This window comes from Oryx dammah, unplaced genomic scaffold (assembly GCF_014754425.2).
Source record: "Oryx dammah isolate SB20612 unplaced genomic scaffold, SCBI_Odam_1.1 HiC_scaffold_2, whole genome shotgun sequence".
NCBI lineage: Eukaryota > Metazoa > Chordata > Mammalia > Artiodactyla > Bovidae > Oryx > Oryx dammah.
Genome location: NW_024070186.1, coordinates 61,140,894 through 61,163,383, shown reverse-complemented (window position 1 = coordinate 61,163,383; position 22,490 = coordinate 61,140,894). Strand labels below are relative to the sequence as shown.

At 39.2% G+C, this 22,490-nt stretch overlaps 1 protein-coding gene across 4 annotated transcripts in view; it reads left to right on the top strand.

The window, feature by feature from the left end:
* Nucleotides 1–22,490, top strand: part of PLD1 (phospholipase D1) — a 231,167-nt gene that overhangs the window by 182,529 nt on the left and 26,148 nt on the right. For all 4 annotated transcript variants that reach the window (XM_040248810.1, XM_040248789.1, XM_040248799.1 and 1 more), the window contains 3 exons: nt 7,161–7,274; nt 10,891–10,940; nt 20,877–21,011. In XM_040248810.1, coding sequence (XP_040104744.1) covers nt 7,161–7,274; nt 10,891–10,940; nt 20,877–21,011 — 299 coding nt within the window. The remainder of the gene's footprint in view (nt 1–7,160; nt 7,275–10,890; nt 10,941–20,876; nt 21,012–22,490) is intronic.

The following is a 22,490-nucleotide window of genomic DNA, read 5'->3' as shown; positions in this document are numbered from 1 at the left end:
AAAACAACCAATGAAAAAAATTTTGTGTGTGTGCACACACAGTATGCAATGTCCTATCTATAAAAGTCTCACATATAATGTGCAAAGTCGTCCTAAATAGAACCAGCATTTCTAGTGGACTAGCAATAATTTTCACCAACTCCTTCATTTACAGATGAAAGAACTTGAAGTCCAGAAAGGTTTACTGCATTTGAAAAGATTCGCCAAACACAAAATAAAATGGGCCTTGTCCCAAACCACAGAGAAGCTACAGACCAACTCTCCCATAACTGATACCACTGTAGAGTACAATTCTCCCCATAAAGAAACATGAAGCCCCAACCACAATTATTATTTCTGGCAACATTACTGCTGCAAAATCCACAACAATGAGAGGATTTATACCAGCTCTTGATGTTTATGGCAATGAAATATGATCTATAAATCTCAAATTCTCAAAAAGTAAAGAGTCTTGTCACAGGAGAAGCACAATGAGGTCCTCTGAGGCTGTCTTATAGATCCTGAGACCCTACTCTGAGCAGAAGACCCCTCTTCTGAGTGCGCCGTGCTGAGGGGGAGGGGGAGAGGAAGGAGGAGGGGGTTCTACCTGAGAGAACAGCAGGGAGGGCAGCCTGAGGAAAGCCACTGCTTGAATTAGGACTCTGTTTTTAAAGGGACAAGCAGCATTTCAGCAATCACAAAAATTAAAAATATTAGAGATCCCACATTCTCACCACCTTGACAATTTGCTTTTTATTTTCCTATTTTCTTTTTGGTCCATATTCATATATAGACATACTTTCTGAATTGTAATTTATTTCCTTTTCCCAAAATTCACTTGGAGTTCTGTCTCAAGTTCCATACAATAGAAGGAAGATTAGTTTAGTCACTTCCTGATAAATGTGACCAAATTCAATGATTTGTGGTTATCTCTGCTTCATATCCAGTCCATCAGGATACTCCCTGGTCTTTCCTCCTCTCCCACATCCTTGGTATAGACTCTTGGGGCCCTGGGTCTCTGGGAAAGGGCTCCTAGCGCTCAGCATTGATCTGGCTCAAGCCCATTCTGGCATCTGTTTACTGTAGCCTGGTGGCCTCAGCCTTCTCCTTGCAAACCTGCCTTTCTGTCCTTTCTCTTCTATTGCTTCCACATCCTATAGGCTGATAATCATTTCTGAGTGTTCCCTGGAAGTAAGGCTCAGATCCTCGAGGCTCCATATCCTGTTTGAGAGCGAATAGGGCCTGTCATGTTCTCCCTGGAATTCTACTTGAGGACAAAGGACAGGGTCCCTGCCCTGAGTCTCACTCATTTCTCTATTTTACTTTCTTTTTTTTTGGAGTATAGTTGCTTTACAATGCTGTGTTAGTTTCTACTATACAACACAGTGGATCAGCTATACATATACATATGTCTCCCCTTTTATGGATTTCCTTCCCTTTTAGGTCACCACATAGCATTGAGTAGAGTTCCCCGTGCTATACAGTAAGTTCTAATTATCTATTTTCTACATCATACCAGCACTAATGGTAAAGAACCCGCCTGTCAATGCAAGAGATTTAAGAGATGTGGGTTCGATCCTTGGATCAGGGAGAGCCCCTGGAGGAGGGCGTGGCAACCCACTCCAATATTCTTGCCTGGAGAATCCCATGGACAGAAGAGCCTGGAGGGCTACAATCCCTGGAGTCACAGAGAGTCAGACATGACTGAAGTGACTTAGCCTGCCTGCATAGTATCAATATTGTATATATGTCAGTCTCAACCTCCCAATTCATCCTGTTGTCGTCCTTTACCCCTCGGTGTCCATACATTTGTTCTCTAGGTCTGTGCCTCTATTTTCTGCTTTGTAAACATGATTACACCATTTTTTTCAGATCCACATATATGCATTAATATACAGTATTTGTTTTTCTCTTTCTGACTTACTTCACTCTATATAACAGTCTCTAGGTCCATCTACCATCCATGTCTCTACAAAGGACCCAATTTCATTCCTTTTAGTGGCTGAGTAATATTCTATGGTATATATGTACCACATTTTCTTTCACACTCTTATTTCTTTAAACTCCTGCCTCAGCTCAAAGGATCTCTACCCAGTTCCTTAAATCTAAGAAGCTGATATCTTTGTGCCCTTACTCCTTTGTGAGAGCATCATCCTAGAGCAAGGCCTCCTTCAAATCTCCAGTTGCTGAGGGGGGAAGTAAACACATCTAAGGAGAAACTTGTAATGGTTAATAGAATCAGTCTGCCACATCTGTGATTGTCTTGTGATTGCAGCTTTGCATCAGGGCCGTCACTGTAGCCTACCAGAAGTACTTTGCTAGGAAGCGATCACAGTGGTCGTTTTGTGGCTGTAAGAAGTTATATCCATGAGTGGCTATAACATAATTTAGTTAATCATCTCCCCATTATTGGATATTTATTTCCAATTTCTAGCTATCATACGTAACACTGCTGTATGAGTTAGTGAGTTTTGAAAGAAAAATTTATTTTAACAAAAAGCCTGAGAATGCAATTTTATAAAATTGTTCTGAACTAAAGTGGATAAAGCGATCACCTACATGATGACCTGGTGCCCACTAGCTCTTCTTTTGCTTTTAAAATCATAAATAATTCTGCACAGTAGGGGCTCAGGTTCTTGCCCTACACCAACTGCTGTCATTTCACCACCTCAATGCTGTGAGGATGTTTCAGAAGACGTTAGAATTCTTAGCAGTCAGGAACCATTGTTTTCTAAGGACTGGATCAGGAAGGGAGACTGGACATGCTAGCACATAAAATTTTCTCTTCATTGACTTAAACTTAGCAACAGTTTTATAGTTTAAAGTTCCAGAGCCCTTTGTTTTTTATGGCAGTGAAAATCTAAGTCATTTCTGCTAATTTCCTGAACACAATTTAAAAATTTCATCATTAAGGAAATTTTAAAACTGCTACATTGAAAAAAGAAAAAAAGCAAAGACATTGATATAGAACTAACAGAGTCCCAAGAACAAGCAAATGTGAGTAGTCCGATTTCTACAAACTGACTCTTCAAGAATGTTTTGTCTAAAGATAGGAGATTTTTATAGGACATTTCCAAATGTCTACATTTGGAAGTCATCTTTGCTTTTAAAAAAACACAAGAATACAAGGAACTATCTTTTACAAACAGAATAACAAATACTTGGTATTCAAGACCAAAAATATTACTTCTGAGATTTTCTAACCAATGTGAAAGACAACTTATGTGCATCAGCACACATAGCAAAATAGGTGTTTTGGAATTTTGGCATAGCAAAAAATTTGAAATGATTCAATGCCCACCGAAAGAGAACTGGTTTAAATATTATGGCATGGATTTGGAATACTGTCATTTTGTTTTTAAAAATGGGCATCCCTCTAAGTGCAAATATCAAAGAATTTCCAGGATACATTGATAAATTCGTTTTTTAAAAATTCAGAAACGTGTTTATAGTATTCTAACATTTGTGTAGAAGGAAAGAATACATATATATGTTTACAAGTTCATAGACTGTTTCTGAAAGAATGTAAAAAGTAATACGAATTGCCCTTAGGGAAGGGAAATGAAGGCTAAAGACAAAGGAGTGAAAAAGAAGTTTTTTCACTGTGTAATCTTCCACTTCTGAAGACTTGTTCTGTGAGCATATGTTATCCATTCAAAAATGTAATTTATTTGGTGATTCCTCAGAAAGCTAAACAGAGAATAACTATGTGACTCAGTAACACCATTCCTGGGTATATAAAATAAATGAAAACAGGGACTCAAATATTATATGCCCACATTCCCTGCTGAGCACTGAAGAATTGATGCTTTCAAATTGCAGTGCTGGAGAAGACTCTCAAGAGTCCCTTGGACAGCAAGGAGATCAAACTAGTTAATCCTAAAGAAAAGCAATCCTGAATGTTCCCTGGAAGGACTAATGCTTAAGCTGAAGCTTCAGTACTTTGGCCACTTGATGTGAAAAGCTGACTCATTGATAAAGACCCAGATGCTGGGAAAGACTGAGAGCAGGAGAAGCAGGTGACAGAGGATGAGGTGGTTGTGTGGCAACATCGACACAATGGACAGGAGTTTGAGCAAACTCTGGGAGATGGTGAAGGACAGGGAAGCCTGACATGCTGCAGTTCACAAGGTTGCAAAGAGTCCGACACAACTTAGTGACTGAACACCAACAATAAGAAATCCACTGCAGCATTATTCAGGATAGCCAAAAGCTGGAAATATCACAAGTGCCCACCTACAGGTGACAAGATAAACCAAATGTGGTCTCCACATGTAACAGAATATTATTCAGCCATAAGAAGGAAGGAAATTCTGACTCATGCTACATCGTGGATGAATCTTGAAAGATATTATGCTAAGTGAAATAAAATCAGCCACAAAAGGTCAGATACTGTTTGATTCCACTTAGCTGAAATATCTAGACCAGGCACATTTCTAGAGACAGAAAGTAGATTAGATGTTGCCAGAGGTTGCAGGGAGGGGAAATGGGAAGTTATTGCAAAATTATCAGAGTTTCTATCTGGGCTCATGAAAAACTTTTGCAAGTAGAGATCATAATGGTTGCACAAGATGTGAAAGTAACTGATAACGCTGAATGGTACACTTCAAATTGGTTAACATGGTAAATTTATGTTACATATATTTTACCACTGGCTTCCCTAGTGGCTCAGACAGTAAAGAATCCGCCTGCAGTGCAGGAGACATGGGTTCGATCCCTGGGTTGGGAAGATCCTGTGGAGAAGGAAATGACAACCCACTCCAGTATTTTTGCCTGGAAAATTCCATGGACAAAGGAGTCTGGTGGGCTAGAGTCCATGGGGTCCCAAAGAGTCAGACATGACTGATTGACTAATACTTATGTTTTACCACAATAAAAAAGTTCAACTAAGATGTAATCTAATTTAAAGAAAAATATCCTGTTGAACCTCTTGTCTATCAGAGGTATTCCAGAAGCAAGCATTCTTCCAACCAGACCCCATCCTCTCAAAGCAAATAGTACCAAGTGCATGCTTTGTGCAAAGGTTCTCTGTTGGGCACTGCCCAAAACAGAAAGCTAAGTGGACATACGTCCTCTGTTTCAAAAGGGCTTATCACATATCCTAGCCAGCAGACGTACCTGTCACTGTTGTGTAAAGCAAAGAAGGTGCTGAGTAGGCATGCCAGCCACGTGCAGCAGGAATGTGGAGGCAGAAGCAAATCAGTTCTGACCGGCATATCCAGGATGGCCTGGCACAAAGAGCCGGTCATCAGTCCTGCAAGAGGAAGAGGGGTCATGCGAGGAGAAGGACATCCAGGGTCGGGGGCAGTTAGGTTGGCTGACCTGCTTTAGTGCGGGTGAAACTCTGAACAGAGGGCAGTGGTGTCCCATCCCTGGAGTGTGGGTCTGGGAGGATCAGACTAAAGGTGATTCTGTAAAGACAGTGGAGACCATGTGCCTGCGTGCTCAGTTCCCATAGCCCACCAGGTTTCTCTGTCCATGAAATTTCCCAGGCAAGACTACTAGAGTGGGTTGCCCTTTCCTCCTCCAAAGACGTCTGTAACTGGCTGTGATTAATGATAAACACCATTGCACTCAGACCAGCTTGTTGAGGCCAGATAGTGTCAATTTTCAAGTGTAAAATTCTTTTGGACTTTTAAATACTGTGGCTCAGATAGTAAAGTGTCTGCCTACAATGCAGGAGACCTGGGTTCTATCCCTGGGTAGGCTACAGCCCATGGGGTCGCGGAGTCGGACAGGACTAAGCAACTTCACTTGGTGGGACAGTAGCTTCTGTATTCTTTCTGTTCTTCCCATTTTCTAGCTTAATATCTAGGAATGTGAACTTCTTACCCTTATCTGACAGAGAACTTTTAACACTTTCTATTTAAAAAAAAAAACATTTTCCAACTCAAACTGTGTTTGCCATCTAGTGATTAATTCATGCCATTACAGTACCCTAGTTCAGATTTCCTCATTTCTAGGCTCTGCAGTTAAGCTCAAAGGCCTCCAGACTCTGTCCTGTTGGCTGTGGCTTCTGCCTCGAGCCACACTTTCCCTAAGTCTTCATATGGTAAGCTGACATCACAGACCTCAGTAATGAAGTCTGACCCCTCTGAGAGTAGTAATAATATTCACCCAAAAGAAATATGTAGCAGGTTTTGTTTTTTTTTTTAAGAAAAATGTAGCAGTTTAAAAGAAAAAGCACTTTAAGGATTATGTATTATGAAAAGTTTAGGTAGATTCCGATTTGAAAATTAACCTGCAGCAGCGTCTTTGTGTGAACGTAGACTTCTCAGATAAATAGGTGAGATTCTGACCATAGTGGATACCATGGCCACCTCCAGACTTGCCCTTCTTCCTGTGTGTCTTCCAGAGATAAGGACAATAACAGTCTCGCCTCCAAAGAGGCAGTATCTATTTGAACATAGTTTTCCAAATTTCCGACTTTCTGAATGCAGATCAAAGTAAGGACCCACGCTTTCTTCTTCTAAACATTTGTTACATCCTTGAGTTAACAAAAGCAGCTCAAAGGCTTTTCTTTCAAAGGCTGTTGTTAATCAGTTGGGAGAGTGAACCAAGAAATATTTTGTATATGCAGGAGATTTAAAACTCAACATCAGTTACTTAAAATTCTTGACAGGCCCAGGGTAATATTTTGCATTTGAAGCAGAGTTTTCAGGGATGAATCAGAGCTTCTGAACGATGATTTCTGTACTAGAAAATATCCTGTGTCCAATATCTTGTTGTTCCCCTGAGATTTAGGCTGTGGGAACTCATTTACTCAGTGATTGCTAACTGAATGTCTACTGTCCGTAGGAAATGGTTAGGATAATATCTTTTCAAAACTTTATTGTAACCTCTTCAGCTTCCATGGGATCCATGCAAGGCCTTCTTACAAGGAATTTTGTCCTAGGAAGGATTGTGCTGTAGAGAGATAGTGGATACAGTTCCCACTTGACTGCCAAGGGCAGCTTATTTTTCATGTTGTTACGAATGGTTAGCCTGATAGCTGCTTCTGGCTTCCAGTCTAGCAACATGCCCTTCTCTGCCAAAGCCTGGAACGTGATAGAGGGTATTGTGGGAAGCCATTCACTCAGTCTCCAAAACCATGTGAACTGCTTGGCTGTCATTTTTAACTGTTACTGTGTCTTTTTTTTTTTTTTGCTTGTGATGAAACTCTCTATGTCTGACTTTTGCAGGGAAAGCCAGAGATACCGGGTGTATGTTGTGATACCACTTCTGCCAGGTTTTGAAGGAGACATTTCAACCGGTGGAGGAAATGCTCTACAGGCGATAATGCACTTCAACTACAGGTGCCAAAGTCCTGTAATCCTCTGTTTTCAGCTTTCAGTCACTCATGCATGCAGACTGGCCAGAGGCATGGGAATGTTTTTCCACATCTACTCAGTGGAGCATTGAACAGATGGACACATTTCTTTGTTTTGCATTTGAATCTTGGTCTGTTCACTAGCTGATAAAACTCAAATAGAGCCTAAAATCTTACATGGTAGGCCTAGGACACTTGGTAAGTATAAAAGAACTAAAATATTAGTCTCTCTCTTATACTAATTGCCTATCACATATGTGTATATATACATATATATATATATACATATATATATACATATATACAGAGAGAGAGAGAGAAAGTAGAGAGTGCTTATCTCCATTTATGAGATATATACACACAATATATATATAAATATAAAAATACTAATATTTTAGTTATTTGTTGTTTTAGTCGCTAAGTTGTGTTTGACTCTTTTGCAACCCCATCAATGATAGCCCTCCAGGCTCCTCTGTCCATGGGATTTCCCAGGCAAGAATACTGGAGGAAATACATTTCCTGCTCCGAGTGATCTTCCCGACCCAGGGATCAAACACATATGTCCTGCACTGGCAGGTGGATTCTTTACCACTGAGCCACCAGAGATTTAGTACATATTAATATATATTATAAATGGACATGTATATATGTCCATATATGTCCATGTATATATGTCCAATGTATATATATTATACATATAAAGTTCTTTATATATAATTATTATCTTCAAGCCATAAATAGTTATTGAGCTTTCCATATTCCTTGCAGTAAGTAGATAAAAGAAAAAAATTAAATGCTTACAGTGACATGATTTGCACATGATGGTTTATGAGTATTTTAGGCAGCAATCCTTCAACAAGGTTGGTAATAATAGTCTCTGCCTGTAAATGAAGCATGAAGGTTCTTTCCTGTCTCCTGGAATTTTAATTCTGTTTTCCCTACTATCTCATTGTTAGAATTTTAGGGAGAATGCTAAGTTTTGTTCTCAATATTCTGAAAAGCAGAGTGTCCATATTCACTCAAAAAGGCCCATGAGGCTTCAGATTTGGCCAGGAGATGATGATGAAAGGACTGAGAGGTCCTAGCTGGTGGGCAGTATAGAGAGGTGGTGCAGAAAGTGATGGAAACCAAGCCCCCACCCCTTTCCTGCCTCGCATTCTTTCTGGGTCACTTAGCTGAGAAGAGTGACCTAGTAACAAGTAAATGCAACAGCCCTGGCATAAATCCAGCTCCCAGTTACAAACCCTGTGACATGAGACACAAAAGTGCCCTACTCAGGATCATATGTCAGAGCAAGGACTAGCACTTGGATATTTTCTTTTAATATCCCGTTTTTCAGAACCATTTGTAGTTTCCCACCTTTCTAATCAAATTCTTTTGTGGGCAAGGGACAAATAAGGTCTTGTCCCAAACCCCCAGTGTGAGAAGCAGATAAGGATTCAGGGCCTTGGTCAGATTGAAGGTGGGGGCTTAGATGCACTCTGGCTTGTGTCCTCCTCCCTAGAGGCACCCCTTTCAGGATCTAAGGCCTTCTAGTGGTTTGAGTGTACCACTGTGGTGGAAATCTTTTTCTTAATCCTCTTGTTTCTTTCTGACTTTTCAAGCATGTATCTTTCTGTCTGCCAGGGTTTAAGTAAAGATGTTTTGTTTCTTCTGGGGTAATTTTGCCCGGTGACAGTATGAGAAAGCTTTCCCTGTGCTTTGGTCTACACACTTGAAGATTTGCCCACTTCTCATATTATCTGATTTATAACATGACAAACAAAGCTTTTGAAGTATTTAAGGCACTGACATAATGTTTAATTTGGTTTTATCCACTTCATTTGCCATGCTAATATTATTTTTGGAATTGTAATTACTTTCTATGACTGTTTTCTTGGGTTTGAACCAGCTGAATGAAATAACATGTTTGGCTTTTGTTCAGCAACCAAAACTATAACCTTTTATTATGCAAAAACATCTCTATTTGCTGGCATCATCTTTAATAATATCAGCATTTCCTAGGCATAAGTGTAGTTTTAATTACTTTCATAGAGCAAGCAGATGGAGCATAGAATTTTTTGTTTTGTCAGTCTAATTCATTGTCTGTTATCAGAGTCTTGAGAAACAAAACCATTAGTAGAGTCAGCTATTCAAGACTATACTTTTCACTTTTAAGGGGTTTTCTAGCTTTACGGAGAGAGCTCAGGTACAGTAGTTTCTTTAATTCCAAAGGAACTAATGCCACCTTTTCTAAGAGGGGAAATTCATTCATAATCCATCTTTTTAAAATAACGTCTCTTTCTGGGCTTCCCTGCTGGCTCAGATGTAAAGAATCTGCCTGCCAGTGCAGGAGACTCAGGTTTGATTCCTGGGTTGGGAAGACCCCCTGGAGAAGGGAATATCTACCCACTCCAGTATTCTTGCCTGGAAAATTCCAGAGGAGCCTGGTGGGCTACAGTCCATGGTATCACAAAGTGTCAAACACCACTGAGTGACTAACACTTTCACTTTCTGAAATCTAATATCAATTTTGTAACTTTTCCATTTATCCACCTCAAAACAACTTGTCCCATCAGTAACAGAAGTGACACTCATATTTTTTTCTTTTAAAAAGGCTATGTAGCACCTTCTCATAAAAGCACTTCCTCTGTTTTTACTTGGATTCAGTTCAGTTCAGTTCAGTCGCTCAGTCGTGTCCGACTCTTTGCGACCCCATGGATCGAAGCACACCAGGCCTCCCTGTCCATCACCAACTCCCAGAGTTCACTCAGACTCATGTCCATCGAATCGGTGATGCCATCCAGCCATCTCATCCTCTGTCGTCCCCTTCTCCTCCTGCCCCCAATGCCTCCCAGCATCAGGGTCTTTTCCAATGAGTCAACTCTTCACATGAGGTAGCCAGAGTATTGGAGTTTTGGCTTTAACATCAGTCCTTCCAATGAACACCCAGGACTGATCTCCTTTAAGAGACACCGGTTGGATCTCCCTGCAGTCCAAGGGACTCTCAAGAGTCTTCTCCAACACCACAATTCAAAAGCATCAATTCTTCGGCGCTCAGCTTTCTTCACAGTCCAACTCTCACATCCATACATGACCAGTGGAAAAACCATAGCCTTGACTAGATGGACCTTTGTTGGCAAAGTAATATTTCTGCTTTTCAATATACTGTCTAGGTTGGTCATAACTTTCCTTCCAAAGAGTAAGCATCTTTTAATTTCCTGGCTCCAATCACCATCTGCAGTGATTTTGGAGCCCCCCAAAATAAAGTCTGACACTGTTTCCAATGTTTCCCCATCTATTTCCCATGAAGTAATGGGACCAGATACCATGATCTTCGTTTTCTGAATGTTGAGCTTTAAGCCTACTTTTTCACTCTCCTCTTTCACTTTCATCTAGAGGCTTTTTAGTTCCTCTTCACTTTCTGCCATAAGGGTGGTGTCATCTGCATTTCTGAGGTTATTGATATTTCTCCCGGCAATCTTGATTCCAGCTTGTGCTTCTTCCAACCCAGTGTTTCTCATGATGTACTCTGCATATAAGTTAAATAAGCAGGGTTATTGCAATTGGGATTGATTCCTTTGAAATCTCTTTAATTGTTTCTTTCCTTTATGTGTTTTCAGAACCATGTGCAGAGGAGAAAATTCCATCCTTGGACAATTAAAAGCAGAGAGTGAGTAACTGCTTTTCTTTTCCTGCATGGTTGTTCCTTGGGACACATTAGTAATTATTAGTGTTTTTACAGTGTGGTTATAGAACTCTTCACAAAAGATAGCCCACAAAATGCTTAGCAGAAATAAATTACTTATTTTCACTAAATTGTCTAAACAGTTGTTCAAATGAAGCCATCACAGCATGAGATGCATAGGTGATAAAAATAAGAGTATTTTTATATATTTAAAAAAACTTTTTACACTTTTTATTTTTTTGGCCATATCCTGCAGCCTTTGGGTTCTTAGCTCCCTAACCAGGGGTAGAATGCAAACCCTCTGTGGTGGAAAGCTGAGTCTTAACCACTGGATGGCTGAGGAAGTCCCTATTTTTACAGTTTTTATAATTTATTTTTATTTACTTATAGAAATTGTTTTTATAAGAAGTGGGATTTGTAAGGCACCTCAAAAGACCCCACATGTATACCTATGGCTGATTCACACTGATGCATAACAAAAACCAAGACAATATTGTAATTATACTACAATTAAAAATTAAATATAAAGTTTAAAAAATTATTTCATATGTATCTTCTCCTGTGATCCCTCACCACAGTCGTAGAAAGTAAACAGGAAGAGGTCATCCCTGCTTTAAGGATGAGGACTTGGTCAACAAGTATGTACGTGGCCTCCTGCGTGCGTGCATGCTAAGTCGCTTCTTTGTGACCCTATGGACTGTAGCCCATCAGGCTCCTCTGTTCATGGGATTCTCCAGACAAGAATTCTGGAATGGGTACCTATTTCCTTCTCCAGGGAGTCTTCCTGACCCAGAGATTGAACCCAGGTCTCCTGTATTGCAGGCAGATTCTTTACATCTGAGCCATGAGGAAAGCCCCATGGCATAGTAGGGACACCCCCAAATCCACTCCTAAATAAAAGCAACAAAAATGCTCGCAAAAATTGTCAAAAATCAACTTCTGCAGAACTTGGGAAATTAACCAAGGGCATGTAACAATTTGTTTATTCAAGAAGGACAGCAAAATCTTGGTAAAAGCAGCCAGCTTTTTAATTTGCCATGTGTCCATCCCCTTCTCCTCAGTTCCATGGAAGCCTTGAGAACCAACTCCCCATCACTGAGAAAGGAAACCCATAGCCTGCCAGCTACTGGGAGGAGCCGAATAGGTTGAAAGTTCCTACTTCCCACAATCCTCAGAGAATAGTCATAATTTGACCTGACAGACAGTTTGAAAGACTTTAAAATAGCTGGTTTAACTATGTTCAAAAAACTGAAGGAAATAAATCTGAGGAACTAAAGAGAGGTATAAAGACAATCACTCTCCAAATAGAGACCATAAAAACTAAAAATTTTTAATAATAATCAAGTATAAGTTGAAATAAAATGTACATTAGAGATTTCAGTAGCATACTGGAGTATGCAGATAAATCAATAAACTTAAAGATAAGTCAATTGAGATTACCCAGTCTGAGGAGCAGAAAAAAGAGAATGCAGAAAAATGAATGTGGCATTTAGAACAGCCTCTGTTGTTGTTCAGTCCAAGTCGTGCTGACTGTTTGTGACCCCACGGATTGTGGCACACCAGGCTTCCCTGTCCATCACCATCTCCTGGAGCTTGCTCAAACTCATGTCCATTGAGTCAGTAATGCCATCCAACCATCTCATCCTCTGTCACCCCCTTCTCCTCCTGCCCCCAATCCTTCCCAGCGTCAGAGTCTTATCCAGTGAATCAGCTTTTCTTGAAAAAGAACAAATGGGAGGACTCACACTCTCAATTTTAGAATTTACTATAAACCTACAGTAATAAAACCAGTGTGATACTGATATAAAGATAGACATGTAGGTCATAGGAGTAGAAATGAGAATATAGAAATGAACTCCTATGACTGTGGTCACTTGAATTTCAACAAGGGTTTCAGGACAATTGCATGTCCTCAAATGGTGTTTGAACAACTGGATATTCACATACAAAGGGATGAAGTTGGGCCTTACACCATATACAAAAAAAAAAAAAAAAAGTCAAAATGAATCAGGATCTAAAATGTAAAAACTCTTAGAAAAAAACATAGACAAAAATCATTCTGACATTGTATTAACATAGGTTTCTTGGCTTTACAACAAATATATAAAAATAGATTAAGTTGGATTTCATCAGACATAAAAGCTTTTATGTTCCAATGGATACTATCAAGGAACTGGGGGAAAAAAGACTGAAAAAAATGTTTACAAATCATATATCTGATAAGGGATTCATATCCTAAATACACAAAGAACATTTACAAGTCAACAATAAAGAGATAATCCAATTAAAAATGGGCCAAGAATCTAAATAGACATTTCTCCAAAGAAGATATACAAATGGCCAATAAACATATGAAAAGATACTCAACATCATTAGTCATTAGAGAAATTCAGGTAAAAATCATAAGATACAACTTCATATCCCCTAAGATGGCTATGATTTAAGACATAAAAAAGATAATGATGAGAATATGAAGATTTTAGAATCCTCATACATTGCTGTTGGGAATTCAAAATGGTATGGACTCTTTGGAAAGTAGTTTGGTAGTTCCCCAAAAGTTAAACATAGAGCTAACGTGTGCTCAGTTACTCAGTTGTGGCCCACTCTTTGCAACCCCATAGACCATAGGCCGCCAGGCTCCTGGAATTTTCCAGGCAAGAATACTGGAGTGGATTGCCATTTCCTTCTGTAAGAGTTACCATATAACTTAGCAATTCTGCTCCATTGAATATACCCAAGAGAATTGAAAACATGTTCACACAAAAACAAAGGAAGGAAAATAAAACAACCAAAAGAAAACTACTACTCCTTTGTTGGAGCAGATTCCCAATGCCAGAAATGCAGAAAATCCTGACTCTTGTGGCCAAATATAGGCAAATATAATGGGTATGGCTTTTATTTTCGGAGTAATTAAAATACCTTAAAATTGGATAGTGGTGATGATGGTACAACTTTGTGAATATACCTTTCTTTTAAAAAGACACTGAATTGCATACTTTAAAGAGGCAAATTTTATGGCCAGTGGATTTTTAAATGATTTGGAAGCCATAAAAATAATGAATTAAGCCTTTAAGACTATATAATTTTAAACCTACCTATTTCTGTTTAGTATTCAGTGATTTTTCACAAATAGTCTCCTCAATCTAAAAATCTTGAGAAAGAACTTTGGACATAAGACATGTACACCACCAATAATAAACACTTTCAAAAGTTGAATCTAATTTTATCCAGGACATAAATTTACCAGGGGCTTCCCTGGTGGCTCAGTGGTAAAGAATCCACCTGCAATGCAGAAGATGGAGGAGATGTGGATTTGATCCCTGGATCAGAGAGGTCCCTTGGAGGAGGGCATGGGAACCCACTGCAGCATTCTTGCTGTGAAAACCCAATGGACAGAGAGAGGAGCCTGGAGGGCTACAGTTCATAGGGTCACAAAGTCATACACGACTGAAGCAACTGAGCGCGCATGCACACAGATTTATCAGAGCATTACCCTATCTCTAGGGTAGTGGCTTAAAATGAAGTTGATAGTGAATGAGTAAGGTTCTAAAAGATCTATTGATAAGAACAAAATCAGGGGACTTCTCCAGTGGTTAAGACTCTGTGCTTCCACCGCAGGGGTGAGGGTTGATCCCCGATCAGGGAACGAAGATCCCACATACCATATGGTGTGGCAAAAAAAAAAAAAAAGAAAAAAAATTGAAATTAGAAAAAAATTAAAAAAGGTTAAAACTTTAAAAAAGAAATAAAATCAGGACAGTCATTCAGTAATGATAGTGGCTAGTAAAAATGCAAAGGTGAGGTTATAGGAGAATAAAAAGTCAGAACAAGACTATTATTTAGTTTCTCAATCATAAAAATATCCTGAGCTTATTATAAAGCATTTCCTTTGACTCTGGACCCTTTTTCTTCCTTTGCCTATTTAGGGGAAAAACTGAATTTTAGCATAAGAAGTAATTTCAATGTTAAGCCCTCTTACAAAACGAGTTCCAAGTACCCTGGGAACAAGTCAAAATCAGGCATCTCTGTGGGGGAAACGCTCATACTCTAAACATGGAAGAATAGATTAATTACATAATGCCCCTTTTTGAGGTGCAGTGTTGTATTGTTGGCTTTGTTTTCGTAAAAGTATAGTGGGTTTTAAATACATGAACTAACTAATCTCTAATTGGATAGAGAACTGTAGTTTTCTCCTGTTTCAGTTCTTTAGAAATAACAAAACTGCTGCTACGAATATGTTAGAATTCCTGAAAAGAAAACCAGCTGTGATTAGTGTATAATTTTCTGATATGCTAATCTTCAGGGATTTAGTGTTTAACTTAAAGCATTTCTTTATCATTTTTGTAATTGTTGTGAATTATGGCATTTTAGCAGCCAATTTAGTATAATTTAACACAAGGTCTAGAGGTATTCAATCAGGATTAGAAATGTACATATAAGAAGTGCTTGTTGAAGCAGTAAACGCCTGTAACAACTCCAAGTCCTTTCACAAAATGTCCTGACAAACTTAGAGTCTACTGTATCAGATTTCTCATCTTTCAAGCTATATCTGCACCAACGTTCACAATAGATATGTCTTGGGGGCCTATATAAAACTCCAGATTCTCAAATACCTCCATGACAAGTACTTTGGAAGCCCCAAGTTATTTTCTGCCTATTGCTCTTTATTAATACCTGTCAAGCTCCTGGCTTTCTCATGTTTTATTCAGGAGACACTGTTTCTGTATATTCTCACACCACACATTAACATCACCAACATTGTTACTCTGTTGAGTCAGTTTCCTTCACAAAATAATGTACACTCAACTGTACTTTGCAGGTTCCCCAGCCCACATTCAACCAACCGCAGACTGAAAATATTTGAGGGAAAAAAACCTAGAAAGTTCCAAAAGGCAAAACTTGAATTTGCCACAAGCAGGCAACTATTCGCATAACACTTACGTTGTATTAAGTATTGTAAATAATCTAGAGATGATTTAAGGTGTACAAGAGGATGTGTGTACACCACATGAAAATGGTGTATGACTTTATATTAACATAAAGGACTCGAGTAGGGCAGATTTTTTCATCCTTGGGGATCCTGGAACCAGTACCCTGTGGATACTGAGGGATGACTGTACTGGCCGAAGTAATTTCTCAGTTTGCTTTTTCTCCTCACAAGAGTGGGTGGTGGATCTGTTCACCTCTTTTGACAGGACACAGCATATCTACTTTCTAGCTTGGAACCCTTATCTTCGTTTTGGTCCCTGTGACTGGTACTCACCCTGAGCTTTCCTTTTAAAGGCATTTTTCATAAGAAATAAAGATTTCTGCCACTCCATAGGAATTATTTCATAGCAAAGGTGAATGGGGAGTAGGTATGGAGTGTGGCCTGTGAGGCTTTTGATGTGTGCCCATCAGCCTTTTTTTTCATTGGCAGAAGGGTTTCAGACCCATCTTATACATTCCCGTAACTAGCCAGGCAATCAACCATTTCCTCAAGGAACTTATATAGGTTTGCTCCCCGGTTGCTCAGCTGTAAAGAACCCACCTGCCAAAGCAGGAGATGCAATAGACAAGGGTTCAGTCCCTGGGTCAGAAAGATCTCCTGGAGAAGGAAATGGCAATCTGCTGTAGTACTGTTGCCTGGAAATTTCCATGGACAGAGGAGCCTGGCAGGCTACAGTCCATGAGGTTGCAAAGAGTAGAACACAACTGAGTACCCATGCATGCGCAGTGGAAAGTGGTATTTAGAAACCAGTATCTGGGTAGGTATGATCATGGCTACTGGGATATTACTGCTGTAGGCTCTTTGCATGAGCATTTTCTACCTGTCCATCTATCTATCGTCTATCAGCTGTTCTCCATACTGATACTTATAATTTCAGTCTCATGCCACAGGATTGCTTCTTGCCATCTCTCTATTTTTATAACTTCTTTATCTCACAATAAGAAACCTACTTCTATTATCTATAATATATATATATTTCCTCAATCTTAGAATACACAGAAATTGTTAGCCCAACTACTATGAAAAATATATCTCACTAGAATCCAATATTTGTTTATAGTTCTTTTTGTCTTTAGCGTAAGAGTGTATATCATCAAAAGCTAGTGTTCCAAGTATCCTTGGATTATGGTTTTAATTTGAAAAGCAGTTAGGTTCACTTGCTTTAGTTTATATTTCATTTGGGGTTCTTTTTTCTTATATCTTTCCTGATTTTTATTTTTCTTTTTGAGTGTATGCAATAGACTTCCCATCGTCAGAACTATACAAAAGACAGACATGCTTAGACAGGCGCCACTCCGCTATACCTCCTTTCGGCTTCTTCCCACTGACTTTCTCACCCTAATCTACTCACCCTCTACTGGTAACAAATTTTTTCAATTTCTAAGTTATTTGGGCTGTGTTTCTTTTTGTACAAATGAGCAGAAACATGTATATTTTCTTATTTCTCCAAATCTCTTTCATAAGAATAACAGACCACATATTCTTTTGTGTATTTGCTCTTTTTAAATTTACGCCCCATCCTGGAAATCACTCTGAATCAGCTCATAGAGAGTTTCAGTCCTTTCTGCCTCTGCACAGTCCCCCATGTGCAGACTGACCATAGTTAAGCCAGTCATTCTCGGTGTGAGCATTTAGGTTATCTCCAGTATTTTTCAATTACAATAATATAATTAGTAGCTTTGTGTACATACGTTCTTATTTGTTGGAAATGCATATTTAGGGTAAGTTTCTAGAATGGAAATGCTGGGCTGTAGATAATTTCGTTGGATATTGACAAATTCCCCTCCAAGTTTATACCAATTTGCACTCTCAGCATCAATGCAAGAGAGAGCTTACTTCAACCCAGTCTCAACAACAGAATATATTATCTTTCTTTCTTTTTTTTTTTTTGGTCAGTCTCATAGGTTAAAAAAATGGTTTCTCAGTATGAGTGAAGATGACTGTCTTTTCAAGTGTATCTTTTAGTGTGTTTGAATTGTCCATGTCTTTTACCTATTTTTCTATGAAGACTTTGATCTTTTTCTCCCTTCAGTTCTTTTTAAAATTATTTATTTATTGTGGCTGTGCTAGGTCTTCAGTGCCTTGCACGTCCTTTCTTTAGTTGCAGCGAGCGGGGTCTTTTGCTGCAGAGCACGGGCTCTAGGGCTTCAGTGTTGCAGCGTGCAGTCTCAGTAGTTGCGGCTCTGGGGCTCTAGGGTGCAGGCTCAGTAGTCGTGGCACCCTGGTTTCCTTCTTCTGCAGCAGGTGGAATCTTCCTGGTACAGGGACTGAACCTGTGTCCCCTGCATTGGAAGGTAGATGCTTAACCACGGGATCACCAGGGAAGTCCTTTACCTTTTGTTTTTGCTTATTGTGTTTTGTGTCATGCAAATGAGTTTGTTTTGTTTTGTTTAGCCAACGTTATTGATCTTTTCTTTTATTGCCTCTATATAGTTATGAGCCTCCCCTACACTCAGGTTACCAGGAATTCACTTGATTTTCTTCTAACACCTGTATGGGTTTATATGCTTACATTTTCATCTCTGATTTATTTAGAGTTTTTATGATTGCTGGGAGGAATGTATATAATTTTTATCTCTTTCAAATAACTATGCAATTATACTAGCACCTTTTCTTAAAAAGCCCTTTTCCTAGAGCTACAACCTTTATCATATGCAAAATTTTCATACTTACATGGGTCTGTTTCTGGACTTTCAATTTCAGACACTGGTTTGGCTGTCTATGTACCAGTTCTGCACTGTTTTAATTATACAGATTGTATAGTATGTGTTAGTATCAGATATGGGAAGGGTTATCTATAAATGGAAGAACCTCTATATATTACCTGTGAAAAAATTTCCTTCCAAGATACCTAAATGTAATAGGTTCACTGAGTAACATCAACAGCAAAATAGAAAACATCAGTAATACCTGGAAACTTCAGTAAATGAAACATGAACTACCATTGATTCTATCAGCATGCTTCAGATTCTCCTATAAAAATTTATATTCTCCTTCTGTAAGAATCTGCGATGCTTTGGTTCCACTCCATTTATTCTTAGTATCACACTTAGCTTATCCAGCACAACTGCTGTGTGAGAGGGGGACCATAACATCTCGTGACTAACACTCACGCCAGAGTAATGATTATGGGTTGGTTTGATATGGAATACAGTTCTTATCACATAAATGACCTTCACACGATGAGAGGGCTACATTTTAAAGTACATACCTGGTACTTCTCGCTCTGAAATAAATTCTCCAAGGTCAAACGTACTTAGGATTTTTTTGTTTCCCTGATTTCAGTGATTTAGAAGGAGGGATGTTATTTAACTGCCAACATTTTTACTTACCCAAAGTCTAAAATTTTAACTGCTGCTTTGCCCTGAGTTTGCTACTAAGTATGTATATACATCAGATAGTTTGGGCTCACATCTTGCATCTGATTTAAACAGCAGCAGGTGTTGGGACTTCCCTGGTGGTCTGGTGGTTAAGAATCTGCCATCTCAACCCTCTTACACTGTTGGTGGGAATGCAAACTAGTACAGCCACTATAGAGAACAGTGTGGAGATTCCTTAAAAAACTGGAAATAGAACTGACATACTACCCAGAAATCCCACTGCTGGGCATACACAACAAGGAAACCAGAATTGAAAGAGACATGTATACCCCAGTGTTCATTGCAGCACTGTTTACAATAGCCAAGACATGGAAGCAACCTGGATATCCATCAGCAGACTAACAGATAAGAAAGCTGTGGTACATATACACAATGGAATATTACTCAGCCATTAAAAAGAATGCATTTGAATCAGTTTTAATGAGGTGGATGAAACTGGAGCCTATTATACAGAACGAAGTAAGTCAGAAAGAAAAACACCAATACAGTATATTAACACATATATATGGAACTTAGAAAGATGGTAACGAAGACCCTTATATGCAAGACAGCAAAAAAGACACTGATGTAAAGAACAAACTTTTGGACTCTGTGAGAGAAGGTGAGGGTGGGGTGATTTGAGATAATAGCATTGAAACATGTATATTATCATATGTGAAATAGATCGCCAGTCCAGGTTCGATGCATGAGACAGGGTGCTCAGGGCTGGTGCACTGGGATGATCCTGTGGGATGGGTTGGGGAGGGAGGTGGGAGGGATGGTCAGGATGGGGAACACATGTACACCCATGGCTGATTCATGTGAATGTATGGCAAAAACCACCACAATATTGTAAAGTAATTAGCCTCCAATTTTAAAATTTTTTAAATGGCAAAAATAATAAATAAAATAAAATTGGATTAAAAAAAAAAAAGAATCTGTCATCCAATGCAGGAGATTCGGGTTTGATCCCTGGTTGGGAAACTAAGATCCCACATGCTGCAGAGCGACTAAGCCCATGTACTGCAACTAATAAGCTCACGAGCCACAAACAGAGAGAAGCCCACACACTGCAAGGAAAGAAATCCCACAAGATACAGTGAAGATCCTGAGTATTGCAACTAAGACCTGATGCAGGCAAATAAGTAAATTTTTAAAATAACAGAATAAATAGCAGCAGGTGTCAACCCAGACAGATGCAAATCTTAGGTTGTCCCACTGTGGCTCTACTTCAATTATCACTCTTCAGTAGTTACTCAAGAAATCTTTAAAATAAAATGTTCATATTTGAATTTATTTGGGGATCACCTAGCATTGGGGATTCATAGAAATCACTTCAGTAAGATTTTGAAATTATATCTCCATTTATAGTAGCACTATAAAACTCTTCAGAAAGTAAAAATAGATCCTAGATGCATTCTAAAATTAGGTACACACACATACATATATATGTTATATAATCTATTCTTAACCTGTTGAAGTGGTATATTTGTTTCAAAAGACAGTAAAATCTAAGATGCCTTTATTGAGCTTGGTCATATTAATTTTAGTGATTTCTTGTTTAATTTACAGTTGGCAATCAGTGGATAAATTATATATCCTTCTGTGGTCTTAGAACACATGCAGAGCTTGAAGGAAACCTAGTCACTGAGCTTATCTATGTCCACAGCAAGTTGCTAATTGCTGATGACAACACTGTTATTATTGGTAAGTACTTGGTCTCTAATTGTGTTCCTTGTCAGTTGACTTACCTCATGCAAAAATCATTCTTTTTATTCCTTTGAAGCTTCCTTTGCAGTTGAGAGTATCAGTATCTAAAACATTTCTGAAGCAACCTTTTTCACTTATGTCCTTTCTAATCCCTGTTTTTATCTATGAAGCAACAGAGGCACAGAACAATTAAATGGCCATTGTGCAAATTACAGTGTCCAGAGACAGCAGTCTAACCCAGCAGTGCAGTAATCAGTCTGTGCTCATTAATTCTTTATTAGTCCCCTTTTAAAAACAAGTACCTAGATTTCAGGGCTGGAAGGGAGAAGTTTGGGAAGGGAAGTGTGTCATAAGTGAGTACCTGGTTGCCTGGCAGCACTTCGTATGTGCTCCCACCACACCCACCTAACCATTACCTCAGATCCAAGGTTTTTGCAAGAGTCAACATCGGAAGGATGTTAAAATATCACTACATCTATGCTTGGAGCTTCCCTGGTGGCCCCGTGGTAAAGAACTGGCCTGCCAATGCAGGAGATGTGGGTTTGATCCCTGGATTGGGAAGATCCCTTGGGGAAGGAAATGGCAACCCACTCCAGTATTCTTGCCTGGGAAATCCCATGGACAGAGGAGCCCGCCAGGCTACAGTCCACGGGGTCACAAAAGAGTTAGATGCAACTGAGCAACTATCCAACAGCAACAGCAGTGTCTATGCTTACCATTTTTCCCCTGGAGTCAGTATTTTGGATGTTACTAATCTGGCGTGCTGCCATTCGTGGGGTCGCAAAGAGTCGGACACAACTGAGTGACTGAACTGAACTGAACTGAATCAGGGCACAGAGTAGACCAGCTTGTGTAGTAATAATACAGTGTGGCCCTAGACTAAGGCCTGCAGTCTTTTCCTGCAGCCCTCACCCCATGACAGATTCAGGGGCGTTACTGGTTGTACTTCTTCCCAGATTAGAACAGCCTGCTGAGAAGGGTGGGTTTGTAGCTCCATTCTTTTGTATACCTGGAAAGCTTCATTTTCCCATCGTGGGGTTGGTTTGCCTTCTAATATCATGTTACATGAACACTGAAAGGTCAAAATGAGAAAATGAGTATTAATAACCAGCCAGATAAATGAACTGACAAGGGTGAGGGGATGTTACTTAAGAGATATGCTGTGTCCCACTGTTGGACATTCCACTCATCTGTTTTAAATGAAATGTAGTTTCTCAGCTATAAGATATCTATTCTTTAAGAAACTAAGTGTCATGGAGTGTTCTGGAAAAAAATTGACAGTAAATATGCCTTTTCCATTTCTATCCTCCACTGAGAAAAGAAAGAAAAATCTCATACCTAGGAGTAATGAGACTGTCTTCTCTGGAACATGATTTGAAAAGAAAGAAAAGCAGTTCTGAAGCCAGAAAATAAGTAGACAGTGTGGTAATACACACACACACACACACACACACACACACACATTCTTTCAATACT